Source organism: Geotrypetes seraphini, chromosome 5, assembly GCF_902459505.1.
Source record: "Geotrypetes seraphini chromosome 5, aGeoSer1.1, whole genome shotgun sequence".
In the NCBI taxonomy this organism is placed as follows: Eukaryota; Metazoa; Chordata; class Amphibia; order Gymnophiona; family Dermophiidae; genus Geotrypetes; species Geotrypetes seraphini.
In genome coordinates, this window is record NC_047088.1 from 6,183,888 (window position 1) to 6,197,099 (window position 13,212).

The 13,212-nt window shown below is 41.9% G+C and overlaps 1 protein-coding gene across 3 annotated transcripts in view; it reads right to left on the reverse strand.

Moving 5' to 3' along the window:
* Positions 1-333: 333 nt before the first annotated feature.
* The window catches only part of RAB41 (RAB41, member RAS oncogene family), an 87,785-nt gene continuing 74,906 nt past the window's right edge, over positions 334-13,212 (reverse strand). The window contains exons 7-8 of one of the 3 annotated variants that reach the window (XR_004539396.1): positions 5,006-5,657; positions 3,765-4,782 (exon numbers count right to left, since the gene is read on the reverse strand). Coding sequence is in view for 2 of the 3 variants with exons in the window: in XM_033943930.1 (XP_033799821.1) it covers positions 5,562-5,657 (96 nt within the window). In the remaining variant the exon portion in view is untranslated. Of the gene's footprint in view, positions 1,895-3,764; positions 5,658-13,212 lie in introns of those variants that run through there. The other 2 variants (XM_033943929.1, XM_033943930.1) reach the window with 2 other exon arrangements.

The following is a 13,212-nucleotide window of genomic DNA, read 5'->3' on the forward strand; positions in this document are numbered from 1 at the left end:
TTTCCAAGTTTTTAAGTCATTGATTTTAATGTATATTCTACTACATCTTACATCCTGAATGAAAACATACATTATCTATTAAGGTGCATAACCTGTGTAACACAAGTGTGTCTTCACGTTCTAAAATGTAAATTGCTTAATTATTTAATATATCATCTTTTAAAAAGGTATAAAATACAAACACCACACCAGCATAAGGAACTGAATCACTCAAGAGCACACACCGTATATCCCTTCCAAACACTACAAAACTAATCATTCTGGTCTTTCATCTTATTACTCTTCCTAAAATTTCTGTTCTGGATGTGGATCAATTGAGGCCCAAATGGAAATGAAACAATTGCAAAACAAATGTTTGATGACCTTTTATTGTTTTAGACTGCTGTGTTCATACAGTAGATATTCACAATACTATATTCACACTTATTTCGCTATTACCTAAGGGGACAGTAGAGCCAGAGACAGACATATCCGAAGAGTATTCAGTGGACAGGGAAGCTTCCTTTCATTATTTTAAGATCCAGCAACTTGAATGATACAACAGAGAGTCGAGCCTGTTCTACTGTAGGTAAAGACAGCAAATGCAGAGTATGAACAAACATGTGGGACAGGAAGGAAAGGGTCTTCCAGAAGAGGGAAATGATTACAATAAACAGGAGCACAGGCTATTAAAACAACAATCAGGTAATACAAAAGAGGCATCCTGCAGCCCCATCCCCAGACAGACAATCGAAGCTTCAGCAGACCTTTTTACTGGGTACCTGACATGGTTGCATGCAAAACCCCTGTCACAAGGATGTGAAGAGAGAAAAGACAGCAGAGCGATCACAGCAGTCAAATGGTGAACAACGGAGGAGATGTGGTAATGTGTAATAGGGACCAGCATCTCTTCCCCTCCACAACCAGATGTGTAACAGAAAGGAGGTCAGAGAGCAAACATGTGTCTAGCCAGGGGAATAGGCCAAAGGAGACCTGGTTCAGTAACTTTGGAAAACAATGCACCACAGTTAAAACACCTCCCTCACATTTTTAGAGAAATAAATGTTTGGAGTACAGGGTTGTGAGCCTCACTTGGTCCCATGAAAGAAAAGGGCAAAGGGAGTCAGATTAAGCAGAGGGCAGAGCAGGCCAGGCTCTAGATATCGCTAAAACATTCACATAATCGTTTAAAGCTATGAAAGGTGAGGTCTCCTCCTAAAACACAATTTTTTTTAAGTGTTTTTCTTAGCAAGGACTTCCTGCATGTTGACTAATCAACGCTGAGAGCAGAACATAAAAATGAGTGCATTGAAATTGAGAGAAAGGCCATATTGAAGGTCTAAACAGCAGTGGAATGGCGGGAGGGGCAGACACCACCTTAGCACTGCAGAGCAATGTCATCCTCTTGTAATCAATAGAAAAACCCTACCCCTACCTCATCTCATCATGTTTCCTGACATGTGCGAAGTGAGGTATTTTATCTTGTCTTCTATAGCGCTTTTCTGCTACCACCTACAGGGAAGCCAAAATAAATTGCACATTTCAGCACGTTATTTCCAGTTTGTAACAATGACATAACAGCACAGTCTGTGCTCAAAGTGCAATAAAAAAAAGACAAAAATCCCATTCTTATCTTAAGACTATACCATGCAGTCTGAAGACATGAAACCAGACATGTGATCCCATTTTTCTCCCCCACAAGGAAAATCCAAGTAAACTGTATCCACACACTATAAAGATTTTTATAATGATTTTTGACTGATTATTCAGCCTACAGAACGTAGGCATTTGCCTAGCCAATGAGAGTAATGTTTAGAAGAAACTGGCCAATCGGAACCATGCTGGGCACGTTAACAGGAGCAGCCACTCTCAGTTACTGGTTGTTCTGGTGGCTTCTCTAGTTTGATGTCAATCACTGGCAAGATTTAGTTAAGGTAATGTATATTCAACCATGATGTATAAACTGAGGAGAGTAATTAAAACTGTACTGTTTGTCAGATTTATCTCCTAAACAGAAGCCACACTAAATTTATATTTTCCTTCTGTCTATTTCTTATGTAATATGTTGTACTTTCACTATTTCCATTTTGTAATTCGCTGATTGTCCAGCTCTCTTCGGTGTGAACCGCTTAGAAGTCATCTGACTATGACAGTATAGAAGAATAAAGTTATTATTATTATTGACTGCTAACACAGGGGACTTAACTAAGGCATTTGATACCCTAGATCAGCGTCTCTCAAACTATGTGCCACCAGAGATTCCAGAATTGCACTTTATTTTGATAAATTCCCTTCAGAAGTATACACTAGAATAGATGACGTGTACATTGTATAAGCAAGACTATAAACGTGTGCGTAAGGATACAAGCATCATTCTTTGATGGGATTGGTCCTTGAAAACTAACAAGAAATTTTAGTTTTATTTTTTTATGCAGCAATTATTCTAACTTGAGCAACAAAGCAATAAATGCATTGGATTTTTTTTATCTTTGTAAACTTGGATTTTCAGCTCTGACAGAAATTAAATGGAAAAAAGAATGGCTGCAGATGGTGGATGATGAAATGCGTGCCTGTTGACTATTGAGCCGCGTTTTGAGTTAATTTGAACTCAAAAACAAGCACATCCATCGCATTGATTAGCAATTCTATTCTACCTAGTTTCACCAGTTACAATTACCCATACATAGCTTAAATAACTTTAAATAAATAACTCTCAAATTTGGTTTTTATTGGTTTTGCAATTTTATAAAAATATATGGCTCCATTTAGTGTGCCACGAGAAACATTTGCTCCATTTAGTGCCAGCGCTAAGAAAGTTTGAGAGACACTGCCCTAGGTGATCGCTTGTTACCGCAACACCTACAGGACAGTGGGAAGGTTAACACCACATATCAAGTCCCCATCCTTTCTAGCAGGGAGGGCATTTCGTCTTCTAGTAGGCCCCTTGATCTCCATATCACATGCCACCCTAGTACATGCATTTATAGCTACATAAGTCAATGTCATCTTTTTGCTGCTGGCATTCAATTTGTTACCATTGAAGATGCTTTCAATTCCAAACTCCAACCCTCCTGTTAAGCACCAGTATCTGTCTTCTCATTCCCTCTAATTCCCCCAACTGAGCACAGTGTATAGATGCACCTTCTTGTCTAGTTTGTCTGTCTTGACTAGACTGTAAGCTCTTTTCAGCAGGGACTGTCTCTTCTGTGTTTTGATGTCTAGTAGTGCTTTCGAAATGATTACTAGTAATAGTAGACGATGACCAGGGAGAGGTTATGCTTGTTTTTAGGGGGTAAGATCCTGGCTAGAGCTCCATAAATTTGAAAATCAATCCAGGAAAAAACACTGAAATACTATGAATTTTCACAAAGACAAAATTCTACCGATTAGAAATTTGGGGGTGGTATTCAATTTTTATCTGTCTTACTCTTCTGGCCTTTGAAGCCTACAGCAACTCAGATTTGTCTATATATTGCTAGGTAGGATTTATGCACATTTATTCATGTCCTAGTTACTTTCTAAAAAAACATTAGTGCATTGCCTTCAAGTGGCCTAAAATACAATAGCTACACTTTTATCAGTGCCTAGACCAGGGGTGTCCAATGTCGGTCCTCGAGGGCCGCAATCCAGTCGGGTTTTCAGGATTTCCCCAATGAATATGCATGAGATCTATTTGCATGCACTGCTTTCAATGCATATTCATTGGGGAAATCCTGAAAACCCGACTGGATTGCGGCCCTCGAGGACCGACATTGGACACCCCTGGCCTAGACCAAGTAAACGCATTTTGATATGTGGGAAAAATTCCACTGGCTACCACTGTCTAAGCAAACCAGACAAAATCCCAAATTTTGATTTTCAGGGCATTCAATAAATTGGTTCAAAATGTTTAACCAGTTGTCACCTTCTGTTCTTTCTCATTCATTACACTCCTCTCAACAAGGTTTATTCCAAGTCCTTCACCTGTCCAAGGCCAGTGCAAGGTATCAAGCATAACTTCTGCCCCCAACCCCCAATTAAACTTTCATGCATCTAGTCTCCCCCTTTCCCTTAGATTTTGATAACAATTGAACACTTTTCCACAACTCACTGAGTCCATCAGCAGCAGTTTTGAGAAGAAAAAAAAGCTTTAAAGTTTTCTTTACAGTATTTATTGAATTTAAACATTTGAGAATTATCACCAGTATTAATTTAAATATAGGCTGTGAGGACAGTTAAAACACCAAAATAGGAATGTGACTCAATATTTTCATATTTAATAGCTGGAAAAAATCAAATCTAGAAAACCAATAGTTTATTTCTGCCAAAGAATGTTCCATATCATCAGAAGAGTCAGGTTCCAAGTCTTTCCCTTGCACTTCTTTAGCCAACACCACATTGTTATAGAAGTCCTTAGCATCATCTGGTATGGTGAAAAATTTCAGCAGTTTTTCAACATCCTTTTTCTTGGCAAAAACTAGGAAAACAGATGACTTTCTTAAAAAATGAAATGTAAACTCTCTCCTGCTTCTAAACAGTCTTTACATCGACTTCATTAGGATGCTCTGTCATATAGGAAATCTTTCTGCTCCTGTATTTTAAAGCTTTTAAACCAATTGGAAATCATAAGATTTCCAAGTTTTCCCCCAAATAAAATCACCACCATGATCTTTAAAAATGTTGGAATACTGGGCAGGCAAAATTAAAATCTCTTTTGCTTGTAGATCCTTCTCAATACAGCTGAAAACTCTAACCAGTGGCATATAGCATATAAGTGGAAAAATATGAACTATTTTATTGAACACCGCACTCTTCTCCAAGAACCTAGGAAGGACACAATCATGATACTGTTTTTATTCTGGCTTGAACACGCATTACTGAAGAATCACAGAGTTTGCCCAAGTTTTTCCATAAAGACAATTCTCAAGCACAGTTAAATAATGCAACAAAGCTGAAATGACTTCATTTGATCCAAGTGATGCACGTGCATATTTTTATGTTACTTTTGTTTTGCTTTACAACAGCAAGGTTGTACAACCATACTTACCAAACCTAGAAGATCTCTCCAGTCATAATTTTAATAGTGGCCGATTCTGCTGCAAGTCAAAATTTGCAGATAGTGTTCAGTTGTATCTTTTAGGAACAGAAAAAGATTCTTTGCCAGCAATTTGTGCAAATGAAGTTCTGTAATTATTTCCTGCTTCTCATCTTCTTTACTATTCTTTATCTCTAAGCCCTTCAAAGCACAGAACAGAAGTTTGCTGCTCTGCCTGGTTTCTTTCTATATCTTGAACATTTTAAGTTTAGGTGGAAGATAATATTGAACACTTTTGTCCTAGCCATAATGAGACTGCCTGTATTTCAAAGTTTTAATATGTGTAATCATTCATTCTATTTCTCTATCTGTATTCCAGATTTACGATCTGCCTCTTTTTTTAGGCACTCCTCCATTTGACATCTTTTTTTGAGTCAATTAAGATGAAAACATGATAGACAGGCTAGAGATGAACATGTCGAAGAGCATACTTGGTCCTTGGAACCATCACTTGTTCGTCAAATAAAGTATGTTGCTCCAGTTGGATGGCTTCTACCACTGTTTGTCCTTAGTTGACTTCTCTTTGGTGTGTTGACAGCCATATGTAGGAGAAGAAAAGAATCCTTATCGCTTTTTGATTTTCAATAGAGATGATTGAAAAAGTCTGCAAAAAACATTTTCAACATCAAAATGCATTGATGAAAACATCAAAGTTGCATAATATTTTCTCCTCAAATAATGCAAAAATAAGTCAAATGAAATATGAAATATAAGCTAAAAGTAGCCTAAAAGTAATAATGTTATAAGCTTCCTATGGCTGTAAGTTACCACTATGTAAAATCTATCCAAGTTTCATGTCTCAACAAATTTCATAAGATTTGACTGGAATAAATAAAACAAGAAAAACGACATAAAATTTCTACAACAATATTACCTTTAATATCATCTGACAAGACTGTGTGCTTTGCATACTTGCTTAATGCTGATCTACCATGTGTGGTTGGTCGGGGAGGCCCATCATCATATCTGCATGCAACAAAGATTTCTTTCCCTTCTTTCTGATTTTGTAGACTCTTATTCACATTTTTCTTTCTTGTTTCTAATTGCCTTTTGCAATTTCATGTATTTTCAGTTAAATTATTAGCTTCAGAAAATTAACTAAGAAGCACTGCCCCTCATTGCTCATATTTGTTTTCGCTTCCGGCACGTCAGACCACAGATAGTGGGCTTTAGGACTGAGTGAGTTTTGCATTTATTACAAAGTCAACTCAATGAATATTGGCAGAGGAGTAAGCTACACTAAACGAATCTTGCCCTTATGAACAAAAATCAATCATATCACCAACAACAACAAAAAAAGGACTGAGTGAGTTTTGGAAAGTGCTTTTCAATTATGATCACCCCAACACCAACCACCCTGTCTAGAACACTTCTGCAAAAAAAATGCATAATTTGACATTATATATTTAAGTAGTACAGTCTTGTGTGTTAATTTTTCTCATTTTGTGTGTCTGCATGCACACGCATTATGTATAGCTACAAATATCCCAAAGCCACTTACATGGATAAATGGCTATTTCTTCATACTGGTAAAACGTGCTCATGGCTTAAATTCTCAAGACCTAAGATGAGTCTTACCCAATAGTTTAAGGTGGCCCTGCTTTCTTCAACTTGAGATGTTATTCTTTGCTGTATTTTCATTGATGCCCTAACTGGCATCTCTTTTCAACTGATATTTCTATGAAGAATTCTTGTTGGATTTTAGAAAAAATCCGAGTCATCTATTTACCCAAATTTAAGTTGGATACCCTGCATTAGGTCAATGTAAGTATTTCTTTTCATCAGGCTCATTTTTCATGTTTAAGTTAACTGTATTAATGGATGGACTACAGGTCCAAGGAACAGTTGTGGTGGAAGGGTTAAGTGAGGACTGCTATCTCAGTGTCCACAGAGAACACTTGCTATAACCAAGTAACTTGATTTTCTGACGACTAGCAGGATTGAATATTCTCACATATGGGTTTCCTTAGTTACAGGTCGCCTTTAACATGAAAGCAGAAAAGACTGCTAAGCAATATATTTTTTTTCTTAGCAATTGACCTTTTTCAGGTTTTGCTCAGACTTTTTACGAAGGCAACCTGGAGACTATAAAAATATACTAGGGAAGGTGGGGAGATAAGGACCAAGACCTTAAAGAGATTCTGCAGACTAGATTAAACCCACTGTCTTGTTGGGAATCCTTTTCTAAACAATGAGATGCAAACAGAAGAGCTGAACATGTTAGAGCTCTGCGGATCTCCATAACAGATGCCCACTTATGAGGCCCACAAATGCTACTGTGTCACTAATGTTTTAAGACTGCTTTGGCATAAATGAAGGAAATGCAGGTTGTCAGTCAACTGAAAGGCTTATTTCTAAAACCCATTAAGTCCACATTAGTTGTTTTGGGACTTAAAGGGCTTTGGAAATTTATTTATTTCGATTTTTAGCCTATTACATCGATATATTTACAGTGTTTTCAAAGCATATGTTTAAGGGTACATTCATATTTTACTAGAGATAAAGGTAAGGAATATAGCGGCTTATTCATAATATATTAGCAGCATAACTTACTGTACTCGAAATGTATTCAAATCTAGGCATATAGAGATGCAATCATAGTGAACTGGAGGTGTTTGGTTAGAGTACTTTCTCCACATATTTGAGTCAAGGATTAGGTTGACAGCAGTATATTCTCACCCAAACTGGAGACATGAGCCTAGTGGGACCTTGAGGTGTTGGGAAGGTACCCACAGAGAACAGTGTCCTGCAATCGGCAATGTGTCTTCTTAGTGAGCAGTTTTAGTTGCATACTGCTAAAGCCTGGTCATTGGGGTTCCAAGGCGGGTATGCATTGGTTCAAGAACAATTTGGTTTTTGCCGCTTTCCAGTTTTAGTTGCATATTGTTAAAGCCTGGTCGTTGGGGTCTCAGGGCGGGTATGCATTGGTTAAAGAACAATATGATTTTTATCACTTTCCAGAAGGCTATCTATAGCTCAAATGTCTGGGGGAGCAGATTCCACAGTTTTGTCATGCTTTGAGAGAAGGATTGTTTCCGGGCAGTTTCAAGTAGGAGCTGGTGAGCCAGTGGGATGCTTAGTCGGTGTCCCTGCTGCGATCTGAGTGGTTTGGACAATTTCCGATGGGGGGGGGAGTCCATAGTCTGTTATTGAGAAAGATGGGTGAAGCCACTGCTTACCCTGGATCGGTAGCACTGAATGTTACTACTCTTTGGGTTTTGGCCAGGGTTTTTGGATTGGCCACCCTGAGAACAGGCTACTGGGCTTGATGGGCCATTGGTCTGACTAAGTAAAGCTATTCTTATGTTCATCTGCCTTAGAGCTTGACCAGAATATTTCAAACATATTAATGATCAATTTTGAGGATCTAATGTCCATACATTTTCTTTTTTTTTTTTGAAAATGTGTTTATTAAAGGATCAATGCATACGAGAAAATACAAAATGCAACCATCCAAGAAAGACATCATGTACAAAAGTCAAGGGTACAAGTAAAAAGGAAATAAACATAGACAAATCCACAACATATCAGCTCCCATGCAGATCCAATTTTAAGTGAAACCCACCCCTTCCAGCCCCCCACCCACCCCCAGCACCCATGATCTCTAACCAGCACTAAAAGGAACTCCAATAATCCAAATAGGTCCTAGATTTCCAGCTTGCAACACCCCGGCGGTGCTGTCGCTCCCAACCAGCCATCAAAGACATATTGGCCCGCCACTGTTGGACTGTTGGCCGCGTGGTGCCAATCCAGTAACGAAGAATTAGTTTCTTTGTGATTCCTAAGGCCACTAAAAGAAAGCGCCTTCCAAGCTCGCCAACACCCGCTTCCACCAGGGGACTTGTGACACCCAACAGCAACGTCTTATAAGACCAGTCTATAGATAATCCTATAACTTTCTCCAGCTCCCGAAGCACAAATATCCACAAGGGCCCTACATGTGAACATTCCAAAAAGTGATGTACCAAGGTGTCCCGGCGAGCCGGGCAACGGGGGCAGCAGTCATCAAGCCATAACCCCATCTTTCGCCCCTTACATCTCGTAAAATAAGATTGGTGCAGAATCTGCAGATGTACTTCCCGTAGACTCACATTAGGGGAGGCAGAGGCACATTCCTGAAAACACAGAACTAATTCATCGGCAGTAACCTGCTCTCCCAAAGCTAGAGTCCAATCCGTTGCCATAGCATCAAGAAACCTACCAGACCGTCTTTCCCTCCCCACTTTATACCACTCCGAGAGCGTGTTGAATTCAGACGGGGCGGACAAAAACTGTTGATCCAGGGAAGTGAAAGTGGGTAAACTGCCCTCTGGTGAACGAAGCACCAAACAATAGCTACGCAGCTGCAAGTATGCAAACAGAGATCCTGCGGTCCAACCCCAGCGGTCCCGACACGCCAGAAAAGAGGGAACCGATCCCGACTCAACTTCAGCAACCTGCCCCACAAAACGACACCCAGACGTCCGAACTGAAGCAAAAAATGCATGTAACGATCCAGCAGGAAACTTAGGGTTGCCCACCAATTCAGTGAAAGGCGAAAGTCCCACCGCTCCCCCCAATGAAGACCGCCACCAGCCCCAGGCCATTCTCAAGGGTCGAAGCATAGAAGGGCAGGGCCCCGCCCCATGCCACAGGAGGTTAAAAACTGACACCGGAGCTGACAAAAGGTACCAGAATCCAGCCGGAGCAAACCTGTCAACACCCGTCCATAATTCATGCACCCATCTCAACAAAGCAGCAACATTATAAAGACGCAAATTGTGCAAGTTCACACCTCCTTGCTCGCGCCCCCTAATCAGTTTGTTATAGCCAATTTTCGCCCGGCGAGAGCACCATATAAAGGACGAAACAACCCCCTATAAGCCTGCACATCTTTTTGTTTGATCCAAAGGGGCACCATTTGTAGAGGATACAGGAGCTTCGGCAAAAGGACCATTTTAATAAGGGCAACGCGCCCCAGGAATGAGAGGGGAAATTCCATCCACCGCTTACACAAAGCTCAGACTGCATCTAATTTATCAAGTACGTTTTTCCGGTAAACCACCCCCGGGTCCGCATGCAGATATATTCCCAGATATTTAAGCATACCCTTAGACCATTGCAGGGGAAAGGAAGGATCATGCCACAGAGCACATGGGGGGCGGATCGCCAGAGCCTCCGACTTATCAAAGTTAATGCGCAACCCAGAAAAGGCTCCAAATCTCTGTATAAGATCTATTAATCGAGGAACCCCCTCCTCAGCGTCTCCCAGAAAGATGAGCATATCATCCGCAAACAAATTAATTTTAAATTCCTGGGAACCCAACCGAATACCTCGCACATCGAGGCTCTGACGTAGCTTAGCCGCAAGGGGCTCTAGCGCCAAGACAAAGAGCATCGGAGAGAGGGGACAGCCCTGGCGCGTCCCCCTCTCGAGTTCAAAAGAGGAGGTAAGCTCCCCGTTAATCAGGATCTGGGCCGTAGGATGAGCGTATAATGATCGAATCCCAGTCAGAAAGCTCCCCAAAATGCCGAACTGAGGAAGAACCCAAAAAAGATAATCCCATAACACTTTATCGAACGCTTTTTCCGCGTCTAGGCTAACTATAAGAGCGTTCTTCTGTCCCGGGTGTTGCCCAAGTCCAGGATTCTGCAGCACTGAAAGCGCCCTCAACACGTTAGCAGAAGAATAGCGGCCCAGCACAAAACCTGCCTGGTCCGAATGAACCAAGCTGGGCAAAACCCGACCCAGGCGAGCTGCCATAATAGCAGCAAACAACTTGATATCTTGATTGAGCAGAGAAATAGGTCTATAGGATCCCAGCTGATCTTCCGCCCGACCCGGTTTCGGTAGAACCACAATGTTAGCGCGAGTTAGTCTATGTGGAGGCAGGTCGCCTCTACTAAGAGCCCCACATAGGGCTTGAAATGGGCCCACCACATGTGCCCCCAACAACTTATAATATTCAGAACCCAGCCCATCAGGCCCAGGGGCTTTAGCCAGTTTTAGAGCCCAAATAGCTTGTTGAATTTCCAACCCTCGCACCGGGGCATTTAACAACTCTCGCTGCTCATGTCCCAAGGACGGAATCTGTAGGTCCTGAAAGAAAGTCGTCCTCTGTGCAGTGTCACAAGTCCCCCGGTCATACAGAGCCCTATAGTAATTAACAAAACTCTGTTGTATCCCCACTTCGGCAGTTATCTCTCTACCATCAGGCGCCCGAATCTTTGAAATAATACGCTTCGGAGCCCTTGAGGTTACCAAAGAAGCATGCAGTTTTCCCGCTTTGTTGCCCCAGCGATGTAGGCGATATTTATACATTCTAATATCTCTAAGGGCTCTATCTGCCAATAAATCATTAATTTGCCTACGTAGGTCAAAATATTGAGATCGAGCTGACGTGACACTCGGAGCATGTAAACTCCCAAGCAGCGCGGCCAACAGTGTCTTATCTTGGGCTCTGCGCTTGCGGGTAGTATACTCAATAATTTTACCTCGCAAGACCGCCTTGCTTGCCTCCCAAAACATCACTTCAGATACATCAGAAGCAGGGTTTTCGTTCACAAAGAAATCCCATTGTTGTTCCAGGAAATCCTTAAACTCAACATCTTCATAGAGCGTGGGATTCATACGCCAACTAATAGTCGACCCCTGTGACCCCCGGCCTATCAATGAGCTTCAGCCAAACCAAGTGGTGATCTGACAAAACACCATCTTCAATCACCACTCGTGGAATACCCGCCAGCAGAGAAGGAGCCAACAGCAGATAGTCCAAGCAACTGTGAACATCATGGACTTGAGAGTGAAAAGTGAAATCAGATTCAGTAGGACGCAGTGTGCGCCATACATCAATCAGACCCAGTTGTTGCATCACAAAATTCACCCCCTTGTGGTCGCCCCCTTTCAATCGAGGCTTAGGCGGCCTGCAATCAACAAGTGGGTCTGCAGTAATGTTAAAATCCCCACCTAAGACCAATTGGTATTCAGAAAAAGGCATCAGAGCCGCTACTAATACAGAAAAAAATCTATGAGAGTATACATTAGGTGCATAAAGAGAACAAAACACATACTTCTTCCCCAGGAAAACTCCAGCCCATATCACATATCGCCCCTCGGGGTCCTGGATCACTTTGTGCATACTACAGGGATGCTTTTTATGGAAGAGGAGAGCAACACCTCGCTGTCTGGAGTTATAGGAAGCAAAAACGACTTCCCCTACCCAGTCTCTCTTTAGTTTAATATGTTCTGACACGCTGAGGTGAGTCTCCTGCAGCATTAAAACATCTACTTTTAATTTCTTACAGTATTGAAGTAATTTGCTGCACTTCACCGGGGAGTGCAAGCCATCAATATTGAAGCTGGCAATCTTAACAGAACTCACAAGAGCAGTTGGTAAGAAGTGAGTCTTCCCAAAGACAACCGGCCTGTGGGGCAGCAGCGCCGGTCTCCCAGCCAAACCAGCTCGCCACCCACTGAATTATCATTACTTTACCGATCAGAGACCTCAGGTGCATTCCACCCCCCACCCCGCCCCACCAAAACCCTCCTCCCACCCCAATCCCGTCTTCTTTCGTCCCCCCAACACTACCCCCAGTTCCCCCTCGCATCTCATCCATTTTCAAACCAATCAATCCCCACACACACATCCAACACCCCAGCACTACCTCCATCCCACTCTCTCCCTTCTCACACGAACCCTCTCGTCCTCCCATCCACCACCCAGCCTCCCATCTGAAAGTTAGATTATGAACCCTCACAAAAACTCCAAAGGGTTACAACGCCCAGGTATATGTAAAACACAGTAAAACAGTGCAAAAAGAACTGCATAAACATCAAACTGGCAAAACTCTCAGACAGGCGTTCATCATACTCTCAAACCAAGTGTCCAGAGGCCAGAAATCCTTGCAGTGCAGGTCCCCCTCTCCCGATGGAAGTCAAGGCAGCATGGCTTCTGTTAACTCAAGGAGACTACATAGACTGGAGTCGTGCCACGCAAGCAGTTCATACAGGCGGAGGCAAAGCAAATGCCCCCAGCGACCCCGGGTAGAACAAAATCAACACCACACTGTCGGATGACCAAAACAGCTTGATAGAAGAAAATCCACCAGAAATCTCACAACATGCGCCCAGCAGCACTCCTAAGGTGCCGGCAGCTTCTCGAGGAACTTTTTCAAATCGT